Here is a 24,144-nt window from a genome sequence, read left to right on the forward strand (position 1 = left end):
GGCGCACCAAGACGCACACCCCACAGATACAAACAGAGCTGAGGCTTCTCCAGCGATGACAATAGACGGGTCGGTTTGGTTTCCTACTTTGGTCTCCTACTTAAGCTGATCTGAATTCACAGTATAAGCAACACATCTAAAAATATAACGCTGGGGACTCCTGTCAGCACCAGGTTCCCGGACAGAGAAGCCAAAAAGGAAAAGAAAAGAGGGGCTGCGACAGGAATTCTCAGTTAGGATATACTAACCAGTCTGTGCGTGGTACATTTTATTTCTATAAAACTATTACAAAATATTCAAAAATACATTTTAGTAAATTTACAGCAGTTAATTCTCAAGTTATTAATGCAAAAACATCCTTTGTTTTTCTCTGTACAAACTACAGCCTCTGTCCTTGTGGGCTCATCACTATGTGCGCTTTTTAAAAATATTATTTTCTAATAAATTCTTTGAAGGTAAAAATAACAGAGTTCTTCCAGTTTGTCCAAAACAAAAACAAAAACAGAACAAAACCAGTGCGTGTGTGCGTGTGTGCGTGCGCGTGTGCGTGTAACAGTCTCAACTTCCAAGGATGTGGCCAAAATGGTGATGAGAACCAAATATTAAGCCATGAAGGCAGCCCGCCAGGTGGCCGCTACGCTGCAAACTAGTTAAATTAAAATAATATATTTTCATATTTTACACTATTTCAAAAATGAAATGTAATTCAGTTAAGTATTGATCTCTCAAAAAATCTAATTTACAATTCTGTGTATAAAAATATAATTTGTGGACCCCCACGAAGCATGTTTCAGTTTACATTTGCCGAAAAGCAGGCGCGTGGCGAAGGAGGGGATATGGAGTGTGCAGGTTGGCTTTCTGAAGGTCAGGGCGAGGGACATGTAGAAAAATAGACTCTGAGCAGGTCGCTTGGCCTCACAAAATAATCTTTCACCCCCGTGAGTACAGTTCACATGATAATAATAAATTATCCAAGAAACAAACTATTTAAGGCTCTTGAAGGTCCGGTTCATATTATTTAAAACATCTATTCATACCAAACAAATAAATAGCCAGGAGAGGTGAAAAAAAAAAAAAAACCAACAAAAAACAAAATAAAACAACCAAAAAAAATTCAAAAATATATATATATAAACTAAACACAATGACAAAACTTCCCAGGGTCTCTGTTTCCTTATAGTCTACTTTGGACTGTCCTACTTTATTATTATTATTATTAATTATTATTATAATTAAAGTCTCATTCCGTGCGCTTTTCCGCGTGTCTGTTGCTGTTCCTTGCTGTCGCTCCCCCCCACCCTCCCCCCCCGGCCCCCACCCCCGCGCCCGCCCCGGCTCCCCGGCCTTCAGCTAGACTTGACCGCCATGCCCAGCGGGTGCAGGGCCTCGCTGTCCAACAGCCAGGTGCCTATTTGGTAGAGCAGCTGCGAGTACCAGTGGATGCCCGCGGCACCCGGCGCGTCGGCCGCAGCCGGCGCCTCGGGCGCAGCCGGCGCGGGCGGGGGCAGGTGGCCGCCGCCCCCGCCGTCGCCGTCCCCGCCGCGGTCCGTGCGCGCGGGCGCCAGCACGGCCAGGAGCGCGTGCGCCAGGCGGAAGGGCGCGAAGGCCCGATGGGCCCAGCCGTGCTCCTCGATGACCGCGTAGCACGACGCCAGCACCCGGTTGATGAGGATGGTGCCCTGCGCCGTGAGCGGCGCGTACGCGCCCGTGGCCTCCTCGCGCAGCGTCACGCTGTGCACGGCGGCCGGAAGCAGCCGGCGATCCCCGCCGCGCTCGGCCACCACGTACACGCGCTGGCCCGGGCGCACGCGGCTGGCGAAGAGCGCCCGGCGCCCCGGCGCGCCCCCCGGCGGCGGCCCCGCGCCCGACGGCGCCTCCAGCTCCCCGGCCGCCGAGTCGTTGTGCGGCGCCACGAAGAGCAGGTGCGCGGCGGTGAGCAGCAGGCGCTCGCGCGGCTCCCGCGTCTCGATCACGTAGAAGACCTTCTTGGCGCCGTCGTCGCGGTCCAGGAAGGTGAGGAAGTCGCTGTAGAGCAGTCGGCCCTGGTCGTCGGCCGCCAGCACGCGGTCCCCGGGACGCAGGTCTTTCACCAGCTTGGTGCCGCCCTGCTCCAGGTGCACCGTGGCCGAGCCCGGGAAGCAGCCGCCGGATTTGGCCGCCACCGAATTCTCTGCGGGGGGAGGAGAAGGGAGACAAGAGGGGACAGGGTGGTGAGCGCCTGCAAGGAGGCCCGAGCGGCGGGGGGGGGGTGGGTGGGGGTGGGGGTGGGGGGGTGGGGGAGGGGAGGGGCCCCCGCCTGCGGTCCCGCGCCCCAGACTCGGGACGCGCGCAGCTCCGGGGAGAGAGTCCAGGCGGGTCCGGCGCGGACCCCTCTCCCTCGGCCCCGCCGTCTCGGTGACAAAGTTCAGCTGCAGATACATTCCTCAACGGCTCTCTTAAGATTGGACTGGAGGTGACAAAGGTCGGCTGGCGTCTCCGGCGGGAGGCCGGTTACACTCCTTCCCTTCCGCCTTCCTCCCACCCCATCCCCCGGCTCAGCACACACCCGGCCTCGCCCTGAATTCGCGGGGTATTTGCTCTCCACTCAGATTCCTCAGGAAGCCTCCTCGAGCTCCCTCGGGCGCCGGGGTGCACCTCCTCCTCCTCCCGCCCCCGGCGCGGGGTGCGGCGCCCCCTCGTGCGCTCCGCACCCGCGCTGCGCCGCGGGGACCCCTCGCCTGCCCGCCCCCCAGCGCCCAGCCGGGGGCCTCGGTGCCGGCGGGTTGCAGGGGGCGGGGGTGTGTGTTGCAGGGGGGTGGCCAGGGAGTGCAAAATAGCTGTAGTAGTTGTAGCAACTGGACAAACATTCTAGGGAATTGGCCGAGGTGTGAAAATCCGGGGCTTGTGTGGATTTTCTAATTAAAATCCAATAAAGGGCCCGGCATTGTCATTGTGGTCTCTGCCATAACTGGGAGACACTCTGGCAAGAGGGGCCACTTCCATTTCCCTCATCCCCTCTCTCGGCCGCCCCCTCCCTATTTGCTCAGGTGCACCCCCACCCCCCGCCCCCCTGCGATTCACACGCGGGCTCTCCAGAAGCCGGGCCTCACAAGCACTATTTGCACAGCCAGGCCTCCCTCTTCCAAGCGCTCAAGATGTGTATTTGAATTTTAAATGGCGGGGCCTGCTCGAGCGCTGGAAGCGGCCGGTTCTCAAGGCCCCTTGACTACCCGCTTTCCCGAGCCCTCCGTCGCTCTCTGAGGCTCACTGTCCCGAGGACAATGCGCGGAGCCCGGGCGGCGCGCAGGGGGCCGCGGGGGAGGGGCGGGGAGGGCCTGGTGTCTTTTGCATTCCAATCTCCGGGATCATGCGTTTTGCAAATAGAGATCGCGAGAAAGAATCTTCCTGCTGGAATTACACAGGGTTTTTAATCTTCTCATCGGTTTCTGCGGCATGAAGTGCGGGCCTGGCCGTTGGAGGCCCGCCGTCGCCCCCCGGAATGCGACCCGGGGCGCAGGCGAGCCCGAGTCGTCGAGTCGCACGACCCTGCTTGACACGCAGCGCCCCGCGCCCCGGCCCGTGTGCGCCGAATGCCAATGAGCGGCTCTCCGCGCCCCGGGGGTCTGCCCTCCCCGGGCGGGATCCTGGGGCGGGATTACCACCGCTCACTTGCGAGGAGACCTCTAGGGACCCCCGCCAGGGGGACCCCGCGGACAGGCTTGGCCCGCCGCGAGCGCCGCCGCGACCTTCCCCGGGGAGCCCCGCGGAGTGGGGGCGCCGCCTGCTCGTCCTCCCTCTCTGGCCGTACGCCCCCCCCCCCGCCCCCCCCGCCCCCTCCACACCTTTTCCTTCTGTTGTGATAAGAAGCCACTATTTCCCTTAGCTACGAAGGGCGTCTTGACACTTCGAGAGCGTTTTGCTGCTAACACATGCTATTAAAATACGGTGTAGGAGACAATCAGGCAAAACTGGGCGGGAGGGGGGGGGGGACGGCGCGGGGAAGACACCGGTCCTCCGAAATTCACTGCGAGCTGCTCTGCTAAATGCACCACCTTAGGCTGAGATGCAGACATCTGCATAAATAGCCTCCGGGTTGGGCTGTTTGCCGCGGGAACAGTGCCTTGCTGGCGTGGCTGTTCCCCGCCAGCGACAGAGTGTGGCGTTGTAGGCCCAGGAAAGTCCCCCTCAGCCAGGGCCGGCTACAGCTGCAGGCTCCCATCGGTGTTCCCGGCCCTGCCTGTGGCTCAGGGACACCCAGCTGGCTCCTAATAAGGGGGGGGGATGCTTCTGGGCAGGCGGCCTCCAGATGTTGGAAGTGGTAACCACTGGATTTATTACCTCCCACCAGGCCTCTCCCCAAAGGCTTAGCCAGTGAGTTGCCTTAGTTTAGGATCCAAGCTGCTCAGCAGGGAGGGGAGCGGCCCGAGGCTCCCACCCCGGGCGCCCCTCCTGTGCTGGGGAGCTGGATGGGGGCCGCCTGATTCCTGAGCCCTGAAGGAGAGGAAGAATGTAGGCCAGAGCTGGCTCACCTTGCAGGGCTCGGTCTCTCACCGGGAGAGTCCCCTCCCCCACCCTCCCTGTCTCGCCACCTGCAGAGGGGGCTCCGGAAGCAGGGTGGGGGGAGGCTCCGGAAGCCCTGTGCCCTCTGCATCTGGGCTTGGAGACCCCCCCCCCCGGGCCTCGGTGGCCTCAAAGCAGGGCGATTCCTGGCTGGCGGGATGCACCTCTACAGGGTCCGTTCCCACAATAGCAACCCGAGCCATTGCCACGCTGCCTCCCACCCCCCCCCCCCCCCGCGTCTCCCTCCCTCGAGTCAGGCTGCAGGGCGCAGCGGGGACATCTCGTGGGCAGATCTGGAGCTGCTGGGTGGGTGGGAGGGGGGCGGGGGCTCTGAAGCAGGCCCCGCCGGCAGCCTCACCTGCTTTCACGGAGCAGTGGATGTGCGCCTTGGACTCATAGTAAACCCAGTCGAAGCCGGCCTCGACGGCCAGGCGCGCCAGCATGCCGTACTTGCTGCGGTCTCGGTCTGACGTGGTGATGTCCACCGCGCGGCCCTCATAGTGCAGCGACTCCTCCGAGTGGTGGCCGTCTTCGTCCCAGCCCTCGGTCACCCGCAGTTTCACCCCGGGCCACTGGTTCATCACCGAGATGGCCAACGCGTTCAGTTTGTCCTTACAGCGCTGCCGAGAGAAGGGGGACCCCGTAGACGTGAGTGTCTGGGCCCACCACCCGTCCCGGCCCCCCGCAGGGCCTGCCCGGCCCGGGGCCTGCGGATCAGGGCCTTGTGGAGACGCGGGGGGGGGGGGGGGGGCCTGGGCGGCCGTGGCAATTCGGTGGGCGGCGGGGGGGGGGGGGCCTCTGCCCGAGGGGCTGGTCCTCTTTGCAGATGAACCGAGGGCCTCGCCCCGACAATCTGACATAGCGCAGCACCCATGGGCCTGAGAAGGTGAAGTCTTTTTGAACCAGGTGAACTGCGTGTTTCACACAAGGACCGGCAGGACCGGCCAGGCCCCCAAGGCAGTGGCCCACTCCCCCCACCCCCCAGGCGCCCTCTGCTCCCCAGCTCCCCTTCGGTGGCCCCGTTTCTCCACACCTGCGCCAGGCTCCACCCTTCTCCCTGGCCGGACTCCCTCCCCAGGAGGCTGGAGAGAGGCCCAGGGCGCAACTTTGCAGAAACAGAACCTATGCGGTGTGCTTCTTAAGAATGGAGAGCCCTGGGTTATCTCGGGGCCCTCCCTCCTACCCTGTGCCTATCTGAGACGTGAATCCAGCCAAAGGGAGACAGGGAGGGGGGCGGGGAGCCCATAGCCCGGACGGGCAGGAGGGAGCCGACTGAAGGGCAAGCAGGTGAGCTATAATTTTCGGTGCGGGCGGGCCGACGACAAACACTCTTTATCAGGACAGCCGCATTCCTTTTCTCCACACAACTCCTTTCTCCGGCTTTTCTGCGGTCTGATGGTGTCTCTTGTTTTCCTTAACCTGTTCCCTTCCCCCCTCTTGTTTTCTTGGCCCCAGAGCAGAATGGCGTCCTGCAAGTTTGAAGAGCAAACTTAAGAGGTGGAGGGAGGAGGTGGGGCCTGAGGGGTGGGGGATGGGGAGGCGGAAAGGCCCGAGGCCTGGGAGCCCTCGGGGCGTCTCCCCCCCACCGGCGAGGAAGCTGCGGGAGCGCAGGGACGCTGAAGAGGCGTGACCTGAGCCGGGGTGACGAGGAGCTGGGGTTTGGGGGAGCCCCCGCGGATCTCTCCGGTCACACTCAGCTAAGGATGCGAGGAACAGCAGAGCGGCGGCCCTGTGTGTGGACTCCCTCCCTGCCCAGACGTTCCTGCTGATGGTGGGGCGAGGGGCTCGAAGGAGGGGAACCGGTGGTGACAGGATCGCCGAGGGGCGTCCCCAAGACACGCGGACGCTGGGGACGCAGGGCAATTTCAAGTTGACCTCCCGCAGAGCGAGGCGGCGCCGGCTGGGCTGTGGACCCCGGCGAGCGAGGCGGACAGAAGACCGCTCGGGGGTCCTGTGGGCCGCGTGGGGACGGTTCCCCTACCGAGCCGGGCAGGGACGTGCGCGGACTTCTGTCTTCTGCCCGCGCCTCCGGGGGAGGTGAAGGTTGCGCAACAGGAGAAGTCCTGAGTGTCGGACAGTAATAACACCCAGTAATACGCTTGTGGACTTAAACATGCAACAAATTGGCGGGGGAGGGGGGGGTGCTGGGGCGGCCCCGGTAACAGGTCACAGCGGTTTTCTTAAAAAAAAAAAAAAAAGTCGGAAGGGCAGAGTTTGAGTGAGGTCATCCTGAGGATTGAACGCGTTTTACATGAAAATCAATCAGTAAACCAGGGTCAGTTTGGAGCCGGGCTGGCAGGCCGGCTGCGCAGGCGCACAGCACCCGCACGCACACGCACACGGCCCGCACCCCGGCCCCGCGCCGCCCCGGCTCCCTCCTCCTGGGGGGCGGACGGAGCTGTCGCAGCTCCCCACGGGGCAGCTGGCGAGGGGCGGCGGGATGGGGAGGCCGCGGGCCAGCGCCCCCCACCCCCCACCCCCCCAGCGCCCGGGGCTGCGCCAGTCGGGCGCGAGGCGGAGGGCCCCCGGCGAGGAGCCCCAGGCCGAGCCAGGCCCGGCTGGCCCCCCGCTCCCCACGCGCCCTCCCCCGGGCGCCGCGAGGCCTCGGCGCGCGCCTGCGGGACGCTGTGCACCCGGCCGGCGGGCCGGGCGCAGGCGGAGCCGGGAAGCCCGGGCCGGGGAGCGATTCGCTGGGTCGTGGGCCGCGAATCCAGCCCGGCTCGGTGCAGCCACCGTGAAGCCCAGCGGGGCCGCCGGGCCGGGCTTTGTGTGGGCGGAGGCCGAGTCGGTCCCCGCGCCCGAGCCCCCGCCACCTCTCCAGTCTGCGCAGCCGCTCGGTGCCCAGAAGCCCGAGCAGGGCCGCCCGGCTTCCCCAGTGCGGGGGAGGGGTGTCCCCGCTTCAAAAGGGACCCCCCCTCCAGTCCCCACACACCTGTCTCCACGCCCTCCCCCCCCCCTCCGGGAAAACAGACCCCTCCTATCCAAACAGGGGGACCCTCCTCAAACCCACACCTGCGCGCCGGGCCGGGCCGCCACGCACACACAAATCCGTTCAGCGTGGCGTCCGTCCCAGGCCGTCCCTAGCGCGGCCCTCGGGCCCTGCCCCCGGAGCCCCCCGGCCGCCGCACCCGCGCCTGGCACCCGCGCCTGCGGGGCGAGCGCGTCTGTCTGCGCTTCCCCCTCTCCGAGTTAATATTAACCAGGAGCTCATGCGTTCCAGAACTGCTCTGAAAGTTCCACTGGGGACGGTCTTGCCATGGTTGAGGGACTTGGGCGGCAGTCACATTAGGGGGACAGAGACACACAGAGCCGCGGAGGGCCGGCCCGCCCCGGGGGAGGAGGGACACGCGCGCCTGAGGACAGAATCCGGGAGGCTGTTTGAAGCGCGGGGCCGGCGGGCGAACAGGTCCTCGAGGAGGGCTCGGCCCCTGCGGCCTGGGAGGCGTCCGGCTTCACCCCTTCGGCCCCCCGGCCCTGCCCCTCACCACCCCGGCCTCCGCCCCCTCCGCGGCTCTCGGAGGGGAGAAGAAGGAAGGGCAGGACAGGGTACGCCAGGGGCACCCTCCGGCACTGCCCAGCGGCCATCTGCGGCTGCAGGGGACACTCGTGGGGTCCGGGCTGCAATCCCGGCCCGGCTCTCCGCACCCCGCCCCCACTTGGCTGCCCCTCCCCCGTCCTTTTGTGCTGGGAACGGGAATGGCCACTAGCCTAAGGAAAAAAAGTATTTGTTTTCGTTCCGTTCGTCGGAGGGAAGTTGACAGAAGGTCAGAAGTTCAAATGCTGCCAGCGCGCGCGGCGGCGAGAGTGGTCGGGCGCCGGGCTCGGCCGTGGGTCCCCGGCGAGCGGCCGGGAGAGGGGCCGGGGGTGCGGGGCTCGGCCTGGGGGGCGTCGGAGCCCGCGCCGCGCCCCCTCCGGGCCCGACCGTCCCGGCCGTCGGAGCCCCGCTGCGGCCCCCGGCCCGGCCCGGCCCCGCGCACGGCACGGGAGCCCCGGGCCGCGGCGACCGCTCACCCCGGAGGGACGGGGGCCGAGGCGCGGCCGCGCGCTCGGGGCTCTGCGACCCGCGGCGGGGGCTCCGGGGGCCCCTCTCCGGCGGCGGCCCCGCGCGCACGCGGGCGCACGGCGACCCCGCCGGCTCGGGACCTCCGCGTCCCCGCCCCCGCCGCCTCCCCCGGCCGCGCCACCCCTCTCCCCGGGTTCCGGGGGGAGGGGGGCTCCGGGAAGGCCCCCTCCCTCCCGCGGGGCGCGAGGTGACCGCGGTCCGGGTCTCCCCGCAGCCGGCCGCGCCCCCGGCGCCCCGCGGCCTGCGCGGAGTTCATTGTGGCTCGCGCCGCTCCCGGGCACAGGCGCGCGCGTCCACACTCGCGGTCCAGATTTAAGGTGGTCGCGTGCAGATGCGAGAGCGAGGCTCCCTCCCGCCCCTTCCGTCCGCTCCAGCCCGCGGCCCCTCTCCTCCCTCCGTCCGGCCTGGCCGCCCGAATCGGGCCGGGGAAGCGAGCGGCCCGGAGGGGCTCCCCCTGGGCGCCTTCCGCGCCCGCCCTCCCCCGTGCCTGCGCCCCGCCAGCGGTGGTGCGCTCCTAGCCCAAAAGGTAGGACTTGGAGATTTTAATAGGGCAATAAAAAGGATGTTGACCTATATTTGCCAGGAAAGCCATTTCCAGCTTCGGTGATACGTGCATGGAGTTTCAGAAAGTCTACGGTTGGCGGGGAGGGTGGCAGCCAGAAGTCTCAGACGGAGGCCCGGAGGGAGGGCACGGCTGGTTTGCTTTGCTGTTCCGTCCTAGCCCCCTCCCGCTAATATCTAGTCCCCAGTTCCTGTGCCGGCAGGTGGACCGGAGTGATGCAATGCCAGAAGTTCTAAGTCCCTCCCCTCAAGGACCGCGGGCTCGGGAGAACGGACGCGCATCCTTAAAGAAATATCAATACATTCACACTCTGCCGGGCACAAGTGCCCGCGGTGAAATGGCAGCGCGGCCGGCCGGGTGATACACTCAGGGACCAGGCGGCGCCTCTGGAGCCCTCGCCTCTTGTGGGCTCTGCCTGCTGGCTTTCCCCGTGCGGGGGCCCTTGGCCCCCCGGGGGCGGCGGGGTGGGGGTGGCCGTGGGAAGGAGGAGCCCCGTGCAGAAGGGGAGCCAGCGAGCGCCCCTGTCTAATGCCCCAGGCTGCGTTTCTAGGGTGACCTGGAAGCCGCTTCACGTTCAGGGGGCGGACTTCTGCCCCCTCCCTCCGTGTGCATCCCCGACTTGGGAAGGACAGAGGCCCCCGGAGGGAGGGTCTCCCCAAGTTGCAAGCCAGAGGTGAGGCAGGATGGGAAGGGCCGTCCCAGCAGGACAGATCAAATCAGGGCCACAGCCGTGGACCACATCTGCCATCCTCCCCGCCCACCCCCACCTTAAACTTCTGCGGCTGGACCCTTCGCCTCCTTTCCCCCTCCACGAAGAGGAAGGGGTGGTAAGGAGGCAGGTGGGTGGGGAAGGAGAGGGTGAAGTCGCCTCGCTCTCGGCCTGAAGAGCAAACAGACTCCGTCTGGAGCCGCTGGTTACACAGAACCCCCGTGAAAGCAGCACATTCCACGCCCCAGCGCCGGGTTTCTACCTGAGTCATCAGCCGGTCTGCTCCCGTATTTTCTTCATCCTTAAAGATGATGTCGGGGTTGTAATTGGGGGTGAGTTCCTTGAATCGCTCCGAGTTTCTCGAGATCTTCCCTTCGTATCGTCCGCTGGCCCCTAGGGTCTTCTCGGCCACGTTGGGGATGAACTGCTTGTAGGCTAAAGGGGTCAGCTTTTTGGGGTGCCGCCTCTTCCCAAATCCCCTGCCGGGTCCGCACCCCAGCCCCAAGCACATCAGCAGTGCGGAGACAAACACCGCCAGCATGCATCTCGCCAGCAGCATCTCGTCCGGAGCCCAGCGCCTTCCCGCTGTCCCCGTGCGGGTCTGTGTGCGCGAGTGTGTGCCCGTGCGCTCCGGCTTGCTCCTGGCTCCCTCGCTCTCTGCCTGCCTTTCTCTTCCTATATAACCTTGCCCGCCGCGGCTGCGGGAGACTGGCCACCGATCCCCACCCAGACGGGGGCTGGAGCGGCAGGCTGCTGGTCGCTGATAACGGAACACATCGGAGTTGGGGCTGGAGACAGCAATCAAAAGACAAAAAGAGTCTGATTTTAAATGGTAGCAAGCCTGGAGAGCTTGCGAGACAGGCTGCCCTTGGTGCTATATTATAGCTGGCAGGGGCGTATCTGATTGGCCACAGCAGCACAAGCTTGTCTTCTGATGTTTAACCCTAAAAAAGACTAAATTTTTTTTTTCTGCTGCTGCCGTGGCTTTATTTTCACCTGAAGCCTTTGAGTTTAAAAAAAAAAAATCTTCACTGAGACAAAGGTGGGCGGGAGGGGAGGAGGCACGCTCCTCGGGATAACACCGGTTACCCCCCGCTTTGTGCACAGCACCGCGTTCCCCCTTCCCTTTCTCCAGAATGGTAGGTGCTTCAGTTAAAACCAACTTAAGTTTTAAAGGACAGTCTAGACCCCCCCCCCCCACTCCACGCTTTGATCATCAAAAAGATAGTCTCTCAAATGTTTGAGGGGCAAAGCTACCCGGGTCCTATATTTAAATGTTGTTTTCGGGAGACTTTATCGTGCAGGCCAGGTCTCCCTGCATTTTGAAGACAGAGGGTCCGAGCCTCCTCCTGAATATTCAACATCCTCTGGTGATAATTCTCACTGACCACAACTTAAAGCATTGCTATTTGAAGTGCCTTAAGCGCCTTAGAAAAATATGAAAATACTGCTCTTTTATGGGGATTCAGTGAATGCATTATTTTTAACCCTCCAAAATATGGGATGCAGGCGTGCTCAGGGGCTGGGACAGGGCGACCCGAGGGGCTGTCCGGCTGGCTGGGCCAAGCGGGTGTGGGGGCCGCACCCCAGCTTGGAGAAGGGAGCGGGTGCTGGGGCCTGCGTGGTGGGCGGAGGCCCATTGTGCCTGGGGGCAGTGGTGAGTGGGCAAGGCTGAGCATACACCGCCCCCACGATCAATCGATCGGAGCAAAGTGCAGGCCAGGGATGAGCTTAATGTGGGATTCAGGCTCCTTCCACGTCGTGCCTAGCCGACTTTCCATGGGGCTCTGCCAGCCAGCCGTCAGGGGCCTGGGGGCTGCAGCCCGGGAGGGGGCAGGGTCCTGGGGGGACCCTGTTTTGGTCAAGGAGGGCTCCGTGCTCAGAGCCAGCCACCCTGTAGTCCTCAGTCCCTGGGCTTCCTTCAGAATTAAAAAAAATAACCCCCAAAAGAGTCCTGTTTGGACCAGAAAAATAAAATCTGAAATCCCCCATTTTGCAGAACGTACCCTCGCCTTCTCGCCCCCCACCCCCACCTCGCCCATGTGTAGGAATTGCTCTAGAAGGAAGGGAGGGAGGGAAGGTTCTCTGTGGAGAATGGAAATACCGGCCCCGGGGAGAGTCAGACCTTGGAGTGTCCCTCTGTGAAGTGAAGTGTCTCCCTGGACCCCAGCCCAGCCCGGGAGGTGAAAGCTCGACCCTCAGACAATGGGGTGTTCCCAGCGGCCTAGGCAAGCCTCTGGCGGGCACGGCGGGGGAGGCGAGCACCCTGAGAACCGTCTAGCTGGGCCTCCAAGATGCTGAAGAATATTGGGGCCCAGCCAGTTGAGACCTCCAGAGATGGAACCCACCTGCGCCACCCCCCCCCGACCCCGTCCTGTGATTTGTGAATAGCCACCAATCTCAGGAGGCTGCCTGCCTCTGGCCAGGCGGGAAAGCAGCTCCCAACTTTGTCCAGGCCAGCGGGGGAAGGAGGGTCTCCACTCAGGTGACAGGGCCTGTCTGTGCGTCTGTGCTCACGGTGCAAACAGACCGGGAGACGTCACACTGTCTGTGCCTGGAGGGTTGGCCTGTCCCAGGCGGTGACCATGCAGGGTGGACGTGACACTGCTGGGTGGTGCGGGCCTTGAGCCCCGGGGACGCCACAGCTCTGTTCTCCCTTTCCCACCTTGCAGGCTCCTTCCCTCTCCCCTCCTTTCCCCTCTCTCGCCTCCTCCTTGCAAACTGGGCGAGGGAGAAAGGGCCCCAGTGCCAAGGAGGCCGGGACCCCCGTGTGGAGCCAGGGCCAGCCTGGTGGCGGGCACCCACAACACACGGTTCCCGGAGGCACGGGGTTTCCAGCCTGGCCGCCCGCCGGTGCACAGCTCGCACCTGGCACCTTGGAGGCCAAAGCCGGAGCTGTAGGGAGCTGTCGGCCCCCCTCTGGGCCCTGCCCTCGTCAGGCCACCGGGAGGTCCCCAGGCCTGCTGGCCTCCTCACTCCAGGGTCCCCCTCCATTTGCCGCCCGCCCGCCCGCCCGGACACCCCAGAGCCTGCCGGGGGGGGGCACCCGCCCCGCCCCCGGGACTGGCCATCCTCAGGGATGAGATAAGGGCGGCCTGTGAAACGCCCCCGATGCCTACTTCCCAGCATCTGCTCCCTGCTGTGGGTTGAGGGGGCGGGGTGGGGGGGTGAGAGTCCGGACCAAACTCACGTGCAGTTTGTATTTACTGCCCTAGAAGCAAGGGCGCCAGCGAGCCCCCCACTTTCCCTTCCGCTCGTCCCGCCCCCTCCCCACTTCCCAGACACCAGACACTCTCCGTCTTCCACCTCCAGACACCAGATGGCTCCCTCTCTTTGCCTTTCCCCCTCCAGACGACTCGGGCCCCTCCCCACGCAGGTCAGAGGTTCCAAACCCCAGGCTCTGCCCGGCCTGGCCCTGCGTCCCAGGTAATCTCAGGATCCGCTCCCGCCGGGTCTGGGCTCTGCCCTTCCTTCGGGTGCCCTCTCAACCATCCCTCCGCCCCCCCCCCCCCCCCGCCCCTCTTTCTGTCCCTCCTCCCTTCCCTCCCCCGCCCCTCCGCCTCCCATCCCTCTCATCCCTCCGGCCCTCACCAGCATCCCCGCTGAGGACAGGTGGCTGGCTGTCTTCTGCCCCCACCCCCCAGGAGGCGCCTCCCGCCCGGCCCCCCGCCTCCCCACCGGCCCCCGCCGCTAGATGGCCTCCTCACTCTGCCTTCAGGCCCTGGCTCAGCCAGTGTGGAAGATCCCGCTGACTAGGTGGAGAGGCCCCTGGAAGGGGTCTGGCCAGCTTGGCCCCTCCCCCGCCCCTCCCCCTCGCCAGTGTCCACGCCCCCCTCCCCATCTCCCCCTCCTCAGACTGGTACCCACTGGGCCTCAGCTGGAGCTCTGACCTCCCCAGGAAGCCCACGCACGGCTCCCTCCCGGGCGCCCACAACCTGGTTGGATCTGTAACCTTACTGTTTCCTCCTCCTGAACCCCTTCCCCTTTGACTTCTCCTCCCCGTGGGACTTCTGCCCAGTCTCTTGCCGTCCCGTCTTACCGTCCGTCTCAATTTCTCGCTGGTTTTATTCCAGCTTTGGCAAATCGGGTTTCTGGTGCTCCCGCCAGGGCCTCCCTCTGAGTTTCGGAGGGGTGCACCTGTCAGCCCCGTTCTCCTAACCCCGCGGCCCTTACCCGATCCCTGCACGTGGGGCGTCTGCGTCCCCAGCTTCCTGGCCCGGGACTGGAGTCCAGACGCCGACGAGCACAAGCTTCTCCTGTGCGCAGGCCCGCGGCCGCGGCCGGGGAGGAGGCCACCCGGCCACCGAAGGCCCGCGCTGCCCGCCCGCGCGAGGGCCGGCTTGGGGCCAGGCTCCCGTGTGGGCTGACGCCTTCCGGCAGCGTTCCTCAGCAGAGCAGAGCAGAGCAGAGCAGGCAGAGGGCATCGGGCGGAGGGGCCGGGAGCGGGCATGCTGCCGTGGGCACGCCCGGCCTGAAGCGCGCTGCTCTCCGAGTCGGTACGATGGCCTCTGTCCAGACCGTGCTCCCGCCTGGAGTCGCCCACCCTTCGCTTTGAGCAAGGGGCTCCTCCCTGGGTCTACACGAGGCCTTGGGTGTCGGGCGCCCTTCCGGGGTCAGAGAGGTGTCCTGGCCACTGCCGGCCCACAGGCCACCCGTGCGCGTGGGACTACAGACGGCCAGGCAGCCGGCGGTCCCTCACCTGCCCGTGCCTGGTGGTTCCGATCCAGCTCTGGCGCGCCGTCCGCGGGCCCAGAGCCTTCTTGGAGTCCTTCCGCGAGAGGGGCGTTCCTCGGACCTCCGGACCTAGCGAAGACACAAGTGCGCCTGGAGAAGTTAGGACAGGAGGCCCTCGCTGCACGTCAGGGTCACCTGGGAACGCGAGCAGGAAAAGGCAGGGCCGACCAGGGGTGGCCGGCTGCACCCCCGGGCAGTCCTCTCAGAGTCTCTGCTCTGCCGACTTCCCCGATGGGGATCCTGGAAGCTCCTGGGGGGGGGGGGCGGCGCGGGCCCTGTCCTCCGGGACCTTCCGTGTCCGCACCCCGTCTGCCCCAGCGGGACCTGGTGAGCGGCCACAGAGCCTCGCAGGCCGGGGACCGGAGGGTGTATGAGTCTCTGACCCTTTCTGGAGAGCGGATGTGGGGGGGGAAGCGAGGGGGGGGCGTGGTTGTGTGTGAGCATGCACATGTGAGTGTGTGCACACGCGTGAGACTACACGAGCGTGCATGTGTGCGTGTGCACGTGTGAGAGACCACGGGAGGGTGCACGTGTGAGGCCGGGACGGCGGGTCCTCAGAGCAGTGAGGGCACAGACCCGGGAGGCGGGAATCGGCGCTGGCCGGCCTCTCAGCACAGAGCCCGGAGGTGGGTTTGGAGGCGCCCCGGCCTGGCCCTGCCTCGGTGTGGGGACCCTGGAAGAGAGGGCTCTGTGGTGTCCACGTCCCCTCGTGGCCCCTGTCCAGGGAGGCCGGAGGCCCTTTCTTCCTGCTTCCACGAGCTGCTGGCAGAGCCCCGTGTCTGGCCCCCCTGCGCTCTGAGGGGCCCGGGCCTTCCCGGCAGCCAGCTCGCTGCTTACATCCTCAGGGCAACTCCTGTCCCCGCACCTTCTCCTTCTAGAAAAAAGAAAGAAGGAAGGAAGGAAGGAAGGGAAGGAAGGAGGGAAGGGAAGGAAGGAGGGAAGGGAAGGAAGGAGGGAGGGAGGGAAGGAGGGAAGGGAAGGAAGGAGGGAAGGAGGGAAGGAAGGAAAGAAGGAAGGAGGGAAGGGAAGGAAGGAGGGAGGGAAAGAAGGAGGGAGGGAGGGAAGGAGGGAAGGGAAGGAAGGAGGGAGGGAGGGAAGGAGGGAAGGGAAGGAAGGAGGGAAGGAGGGAAGGAGAGAAGGAAGGAAAGAAGGAAGGAGGGAAGGGAAGGAAGGAGGGAGGGAAAGAAGGAGGGAGGGAGGGAAGGAGGGAAGGGAAGGAAGGAGGGAGGGAGGGAAGGAAAGGAAGGAAGGAATGAAGGAAGGAGGGAAGGGAAGGAAAGAAGGGAGGGAGGGAAGGGAAGGAAGGGAAGGAAGGAAAGGAAGGAAGGAATGAAGGAAGGAAGGAAAGGAAGGAAGGAAGGAAGGAAGAAAGGGGGGAAGGGAAGAAAGGAACGAAGGAAGGAAGGAAAGGAAGGGAAGGAAGGAGGGAGGGAGGGAGGAAGGAAGGAAAAGAGAAAAGAAAGGGACGCAAGGCAGACATGGCCGTGAGCACAGGCCGTCTGTCTCCAGCTCCACTGAATGTCAGTCCCGAAGGCTCCTCCCGTGTCCCCAGCAGGCCATCTCCGTGCTGTCCCGCCGAGCCGGTCACTTGCGTGCTCCTGCCCTCCGTCTCCCGTCTGCTGAGGGGGCTGAAGCGAAGGTGCCTCCAGTCCCGCAGCCCTCGACCCCCTGACTCCTCGGTCGTAGCCTCGGAAGAGTCAGGGGAGCTGACCCAACGGTCTGTCTACGGTGAGGGGACCGAGAACCGAATTCGCTACTCCTGCCCCGTGTGTTCCTTGCCCCCTGGGCGTGTCCATCGGGGTCTCCGCCCCACCGTGGTGACGGGCCCCCGCCTCGGAGGCGCTATGCTTCCCCGGGGACTTTGGGCTCCGTCGGGCACTTGCTGCCCCCCGGGGCCCATTCAGCCAGCCCCCGAGACAGGCCGGGCAGCCTCAGCCAGTGGCCTGCCCCCCAGCCCGACCCTTCTTGGAGAGGGGACAGTGACACCTCCCCCCATGTGCACAAAACACTGGGCGGCAAAGGGGCGAGGAGGCGGGGGCTGGTTCCAGGAGCTGGCGGGTGCTGCGCTGAGGGGACTGAGGATGCAGGCTCACTTTTGGACTTGGCGGCCTTGGCAAAAGCCGCTCGGGCTTGAGTAGGTCAACGGCGTCTCTCTCGTGTTTTTCACGTGGCCCTAATATTTGGGGGATGTTTACTAGGAAAAGCTGAGTGGGCTGCTGGTCGCCTGTCCTCACTTCCTGCTCTGGGGCCGGGGCAGGAGTTTCTGGAGGGAGACAGAAGCCTCACCGCGGGGGGTGGGGGTGCCATGTCCCTGCAGAGCGCGAACCCCGGGGCAGGATGGCTCCGGCCCCGGCGGGGAGACTGGAATGCCGGCTGGGACAGAGGAGCAGGACTCCCTCCGGAGAAGCTCTTCTCACAGCCAGCGTTCACGGCCACCCGGGGTCCCCTGTGTGTTTGCGGAGCACCTTCCCCAAGAGTTGCATTCGGTGAGGAGTCCAGCCTTGCAGTGCGATGGCACGAAGTCCAACCCGTCCGCGCAGACGCCCCTGCCTTTGTGCAGGTGGGGACGCAGAGGCACAGAGAGGCAAAGGCTCCCGTTCGAGGTCACGCGTCTGACCCGCGGTGTGGCCTGGAGTCCGGCCGGGATGATCCGGCCCGAGAGCTTGCCCTCGGAACATCTTCACTGGTGGTCACGTTCCCGAAGTTTCTCTGTTGTGTTCGGCGTGACGCAGGAAGCACTGCTCAGGGCGGGACCTCTGGGAGGGGCGGGAAGACGGTGTCCCCATGTGGGGCAGAGGGGTGCGGGGGCCGGGGCGGCCTCCCTTGTCCTGCTCTGAACCGCGGCTCCGGGGACGGCTCCCGCATTGGCCCCCCCGGATGGCGGGACCGACCCCCACTCCGGGGGAGGCAGGCGTGTGTCCTGCTTCACGCAGAGAGCTGAGGCTCAAACCTGAGGCCGCGTCACCCGCTCGCAGGGCCACAGCGGGTAACGGACATCAAGTTCTTGGGCTTGGGAAAGCGGCGCCCAGCCCTGGGAGGTGCTGCTCTGCTACGGGCCTCACGTGAGTCCTTTCCTCTGCGAGGCACTTGCAGCACGGGTGGCAGCACGGCCTGCATAACGTCCGGCACACGGGGGCAAGCGGGTGACGACACCCCAGGCCGCTTAGCGGCGAGTGCTCAGCATGGATGCGTTCTGCACTCCTGAGTTCCGGGAGAGACAGTCAGCAAGGCTGTGTTTCTAAGCTAAGTGGTATCAGCCGCTGACGTGGGTTTCAGGCCAGGTGTGCTCAAGGACATAGCTTCTATGAACCCTCGAAGCACCGATTTCTGTTTACCGTGGAAAGCAGCACGGTGTACCTTGAGAGAAACCTTTCAGCACGACAGTCTTTGGTCTTTGAGTGAGATGTGCCTCTTTTAGGACGCGGGGGACCTTCGTGGCAGGAGCCTGGAGGGGCCACCGCTGCCTCAGGAGTGACAGAGGCTCTCAGGCACAGACAGGGCTTCCCAAACTGCCGCGTGTACAGGTCCCCTTTGTGGCGACTCAGGGCTCTTTGCATCACGTGATGGCGCGGAGTCTCCAGGGACATCGACCAGCCCCCATCGGAGCGAGCGTCCCCAGCTTCTCACGTGTGCCTGTCTCCACATGAAGAACACAGGTGGGCAGGTGCGCTGACCATCGCCTGGGGTGACCTGCCTCTCGTTTATTTTCTCGTTGCTAGATCGCGGCTCTGGCTGTCAGTTTTATGTTTCAGACAGACTGTTGGCTCCAACAGCCTTTGTGACATGCACATCCAGGGACACAACCTGGTTTCCCCAAAGCTGAGTCCAGCCTGGGGTCTTCGGGTGGCTTTGTCCAAACCCTTGGGGGCGGGCAGCGCCCGTCATGTCAGACGGGACGGCTCATCTGTGTGTCTCTGAGGGCTCCCTGCCCTTGGGCGGTCGAATGTGCGTGTGCTTCTGTCCTGGGTCGGGTCACCTCTCAGCTGTGGATTGATTTCCCGGGGGCCCGTGTGACAAAGCGCCTCTCTGTCCTTCAAACGCGGGATGTGCTCTCGCAGTCTGGGGCCCGAGCGTGATACCAAGGTGGGCAGGGCTGCGCGTCCCTCCTCGACGCCCACTTGTGTGAGCTTGGGAAAACCTCTAAACGCCCCCGAACGCATTTCCACGTCTGTAAAATGGGCAGATGCTTAGGTCGTGGTGTCGTAGGGACGGGGTGACGAGGTGCTCACGTCTGGACGAAAGCGGTTTTGTGTTTCGAGCCACGGACGGTGTCGCTACACCCTTCTCTCTGGGACTTTGCGCTTGTGCTGGTACGATTACGCCTAGAGAGGCCAAAGGCAGTTGGGTGTAAAAGAATTCAACTGTTTTTAAGCAGAGGGGGGCTGAAGCGGGCCACTCCGTTCATCTGACGAGAAGGACATTCAATCCAACTGAGTGGCTTTAAATAAATAATCATTCCCCCCGGCCTCTTCCAAATGGCAAACCGGGGAGAAGCAAAGGGAACCCCATCACGCGGGGACCCTGGTGGGATCTGCTCGGGACGGATCCCAGTGCACGCGAGTGCCTGGCTCTCAGAGACAACTTCCTGCGTTGTTCTCTTTCGCGTGGAAACTCCCCGTAGCTGCACTCCGGCTCCAAACGCGGACGGATTTGTGCAGCAACCCGCAGTGGCTCCAGAGAGATGCGTCACTAATAATGATGTGTGTTCAAAGGGTGTCTAATCCGTGCAGTCATACTTTGAGGTGCGGGCAGGCCGCATATCATTATCTCCATTTGACAGATGAGGAAATTGAGGTCTAAAGAGAGATTAGATGACTGTGCTCAGAATTACGGGGGTAAGTCTCTGACACTCAGTCCATTGTTCTCGCCCTCTCTCCCCTTGTGACTGAGGACTTGCGTGTGTTTGCGCCCGATCGCCGTGGACCGAACTCTCTTAACCTTAAAGCTTCAGCTGCCGGAGTGTCTCGGGGGCCAGGTCTTGTACTGCACTCGAACTAGTTTCCTTTTCCGTGTGAAGGGCATTCCTTTGGTCTCTGCTCTGACTCATCCCCGTGGGATCTGGGATGTTCCTACCGGCAGTTTATCCACGGAGAAGGAAGACCCCCAACTGGCATCTCCCCCTGAGAGTGCTCCGTGCCGTGCGTTTCCACGGCCCCGGGGGTGGGGGTGCCGAGGAGGCCTGGAGGAGGTTGGGCGGCCTGGGGGTGGGGGGCAGGATGCCAAGAGAAACCCAAAGGTATGAGACCAAGTCAAACTCAACACCTCTCATCCAGGCCTTTTCAGTGCGAGGATGGCTTACCCCAAAGTACACAAACCAACAGACTGAATCCCGGCTCTCTGTTTCAGCAGCGCCCAGACAAAGCCTGCCCTCTGGAGTCCTCCCTCTGGCCCCATCCCGCCATGGTAACCGCTGAATTCACTGGGCCATGGGAGCAGGCCAAGTATGTGCTTGATTGTCTCAGCCTCTCTTGTTTCTTTCCTTCAGCGGAGGGTATTGGATGTTGTGTACGTGTGTTCTTTCTTAGCCTGATGTATTTATGCCCCAGTTTTGTCGGGCTTTGTTTGGGTGGCGGAGGGATGGGGTGGGGGCGGTGGAGTGGTGGGGAGATCCTTTTGTTTCAGATGCTCACCTTCAGTTCTCAAAATGCCACCACAGAAAGGCCGGTAGGGCCGTCCCTCTCCGAGACGCGCCCGTCGATGGACTCGGAAGCAGTCTGAAAACGGCACGCCCGTGCGATCACGTGGCATTCTGACTCAGCCGTTAGCGAAGAAGCGGGTATAAAGCCTACGGATACTGCAGGCAAGCGTGGGGGAGAGGAGGCCGCGGAACCTGCCCTTGGGCGAATCACCTAAGGCCCGGGTAACAACTTGCAACTACTTAGGTGCGTACTGTGCGTTCGAACGAGGACTGTGGGCTTACGATCCCGTTAGAACGAAGCATCACCGATCCCCCCCTCGGAGCGTGATGACAGCGGAACGTCGCCTGATGGAGGGAGAGGACTGGTGTGGCGTCTTTCAGGGACGAGCCCGGAGCCCCGGCGGCTGCCCTGGCATCCTGGTCGAGCTGAGGGACCAGCATCTGGAGGCACCCTCGGATCTTAACGGTCTCTGTGGGTAGCTCTGTCCCTTTGACAAGCACAGCAGGTTTTGCCCAAATCTGCTGCGATGTGACAACGAATCCATCGGTCACCTTTCTTTGCAGAAATAATCAATTCTCATCAGTAATTGCTTTTGGGCAATAGTTCAATTCTGCTGTCATCTTTTGGCTTCTAGCATCATAACATCATCTGAACAGCAATAATGCATTTTACTATCGTGGTGTTCAAGGCCAGACAGTATTTATTCTCGTGCATACCCATTAGGTTAATGTGCAGCGTGCGCCTCCACATTTCATTCCCCACCCCCGTCCCCACCACACGGAAGACAGATGCGCGTTGGCACCTGGGTCCGGTCCCCAGCACGTCGAACGTCTGAGTCGGTGGAGTGGATCGTCTTTCCTAGTTTTCAGAGAGCTATTGGGTGCCGTGTAGACACCCCTGGGATTGTCGACGCGGTTTTTCTGGGGAAGGTCTTAGAAGGCCTTATGCTGAGCCCAAGAAGGAGGATGGAGTGACAGAGGCTGGTTGGAGGTGAGGTCAGAGGTAAACCCAGAATCCCACGCAAAGCGCTTTCCAACCTGCGCCCACATCCGTGCGGCCAAGTTGTTTGTGCAGGACGGAGGAAAACCAGTGCAAACGGGTGTGGGGTCAAGGGCAAGTCAAGGACCTCCGTCCCTCTGTGCTAACCACTTTCACCTTTGGCCCCCTCGTCCCCCTAGAACTGGACTCCTCTCCCTTCCCCGGTCTTGGCATATTCTCCTGGAAGGTTTGGGCTGTTAGGTCATCAACTATGGGATTTTCTGTTGTCTACCTTGGCCTCATTATTTCTCCAGTTGGAGGCTTATGTATCTGGTGTATCTTATTTATTCAATAACATGTCCCTTAAGAAGTCCAGTTAATGGGAGGCCTATCTGTTCCTTGCCGTCCCCTTAGGTTTTGGGCAGGGGCAGAGCTCTGCAGGAACAGTGGACACGTGATGCCATCGGAGTGTTAGAAGGCAGGTTGAGGGCAGATGTGACGGCCACGATCTCTTGAGGGACTCTTGTGACTCAGGGTTCTTGAGTCTTTTCTCCTCTCTCCCTTAAGTCAGGCTTTGTAAGAAAAAAAAAAAAAACCACACACACACACAGAGTTTGCTCCTGGTACAAAGGTTTCTAAGATATTTATTGTGAAGGAATAAAAATCCTATTAAAATATTTATAAATCGAAACAACCCCAGAAGCCACACACACAATTAGGCCTTTTAGACTTCTATTCTGAAAGGCAGATAAATCATCATTCAGAGAGCAAAGATGAAAAATCAAAACAAACACAGAGTGTTCAGAGAGCTGCCTTAAAAGAAGGCACAGAATGTGGTCTAGAAAATTATCCCCATCTCTGAGCCGTGCATGGTCCACAGGCATCCCGGGAAACCTCTGAGTTTCTGACTCATCAAAAAAAAAAAAAAAAAAAAGTCTCGTGTGATGTCATCTCTGGAGAGCATCATCGAAGTTTGGAACTTTAGAAGGAAGGTGAGAAATCAATCCAGTCCCTGATGGTATAGATGAGGAAACTGAGGCTGATGTAATTCCAGTGCCCTGCTCTTGTCCGACAGCTGGAACTAGGACACGCCCAGCTCTCTCTTCATGTCGGTCTGTTACGGACTCTGTGAGCCAGCCCTGGAATTCAGGACCTCACGTCCCGGGGGTTTCTGGATGCCGAACACATCAGGAAAAGCTTGGTCACTGGTTTGCTTATGGCCACTCATTCCGTACGGGTGTGGTTGGCTTCTACGGTGTGCTAAGACCATGCTAGGTATGCCTTTTGGTGCAAACAGAAGACCCAGCCCCTGGCCTCAGAAGGCTTGGTCTGGGGAAGAGATGTGGTCCAAGAAATAATGAAAGGCAATGAGTCCCATCTTAGAACCAAAAACAAGGGCGGAGACCCCAGGAGGGGAAAGCTTCTGCACCCTGGGGGTTGGTGTGAATTTCTCAGCCGGGGGACCACATGCCTGTGTGGTAGGCCTGTGCCCCCAGTTTCTCCTGGGAGCGGTGGGTGTTTCCTGACCCAGAGCACTGGGCTGAGCCAAATTCTCCTCTCGCCTCTGAGTCGGTAGATCAGTTTCTCATCTCCTTCCAGCTTCTCCACTACGAGAGAAGCCCTTCCACAGGTCAGGGTCAAGGCTGCCTCTCCATCCCGGCGTTGGCCAGCCCTCCAGTCCCTCCCAGCCATCGTTAGAACCCAGCAACCGAGGGCCCACGACTGGCCCGGTGGCCCCTGGGGCTCTTGCAACATCACTTTACAAGAGTAAGGCTCTGGCTTGAAGTTTCTTCTTTCTAGTGACCTGAGGATTTATTTTTATCTCCTTTCCAGGTATGTTTTGGACCTTTAAACAATTACTCAGGGTCTGGAATGTTTGTGGCAGGTGTGTGTGGGCCCAGCCCAGCCCCATCCACCGTGTTGTTGCCGTTGGAACTTGGTTGACTCCCTTGCCAGGTGGCTCTCCATTTGGTGGCAGGGAGGGTGCCAGGCAGAGCTGGCCTGGAGGGTCCCCCGCATTCCCAGCGATCTCCCTGAAGGGCTGGCTTTCCTGGCCCCCCCGCCCACCCCCGGGCCGACGACAGTATGCAGGGGGGAGGCTGTTCGGATTGCCAGCCTGCCTAGGATGCCTATCCGGGGGGGCCCCTTTGGTCGATGGTCCCACCAGAGAGTGTGAGGCAGAGAGGGACCTTACAGCTGCTGGACGGGGATGGCCGTTTGGACAGGAGACAGCACTGTGCCTCGTCTGTTCAATACTGCAGTAATCTCGACTCAGCGGGAACGGTGTCTTCTGGAGGCCTTGAGCGTGGGGCCTCGTCTCGCACTCCAGAATCTCCTAAGGACGTCGAGCACGCACTGCAAACGCTCACCTCCGGCCGCCAGGTGCCATCCTGCCTCCGGGTGAGAAGGGACCTCCGGGTGAGGATCTCTTCCCGGCCCGCCTCATCTTCCGATGCCGCCACCTGGTTCGGTCACCCTCGGCGGGGCTGGAGGCGGCTTCTTTCCAGCCCCCCGGAGAGATGGGAGAGCAAGCCGGGCCATGCCCCTCCCCCCGCCCCCGGCGGTGACCCGGGTGGGGCACCAAGCAGGTGGATGCTGTCATGGAGCTTTCAGCGTGGTCAGCAGCAGCACCTGGCACTCTCTCCTGGGATGTTCATCACCCGGAAGGCCTGACTCACAGCATGACAGATAGAAACGCCATCGATGGAGGGGTGCCATGGGATGGGGTCCAAGTTACCGTCTTAGTCTAGCCCTGCCCCCGCCTGGCTTTCACCTTCCCGCTGGCCTCTGGCCTCTCGTTCCCCTGGGACAGGTGGCGATGGCCAGCGGTGAGCCAGGGCGGCTGTGTCTGGGGGTGGGAGCCCAGAGTTTGCCTTGTCCAATGACATCACGCTCCCGTCGTAGCTGTCCATGGTTCTGT

The 24,144-nt window shown here is 62.4% G+C and overlaps 1 protein-coding gene across 1 annotated transcript; it reads right to left on the reverse strand.

Annotated features, from left to right (window-relative positions):
• Window positions 1-1,346: 1,346 nt before the first annotated feature.
• On the reverse strand, window positions 1,347-18,194 carry SHH (sonic hedgehog signaling molecule). Its single transcript, XM_047095269.1, has 5 exons — window positions 18,038-18,194; window positions 14,573-14,742; window positions 10,136-10,633; window positions 4,898-5,159; window positions 1,347-2,170 (listed from the first exon to the last, which is right to left on the reverse strand). The coding sequence occupies exons 1-5, from the start codon at window positions 18,192-18,194 to the stop codon at window positions 1,347-1,349; spliced, it is 1,911 nt and encodes a 636-aa protein (XP_046951225.1).
• Window positions 18,195-24,144: the final 5,950 nt, after the last annotated feature.

Source organism: Lynx rufus, unplaced genomic scaffold, assembly GCF_022079265.1.
Source record: "Lynx rufus isolate CCGP_SWC_20201006 ecotype Redwood Valley unplaced genomic scaffold, mLynRuf1.p SCAF_4, whole genome shotgun sequence".
In the NCBI taxonomy this organism is placed as follows: Eukaryota; Metazoa; Chordata; class Mammalia; order Carnivora; family Felidae; genus Lynx; species Lynx rufus.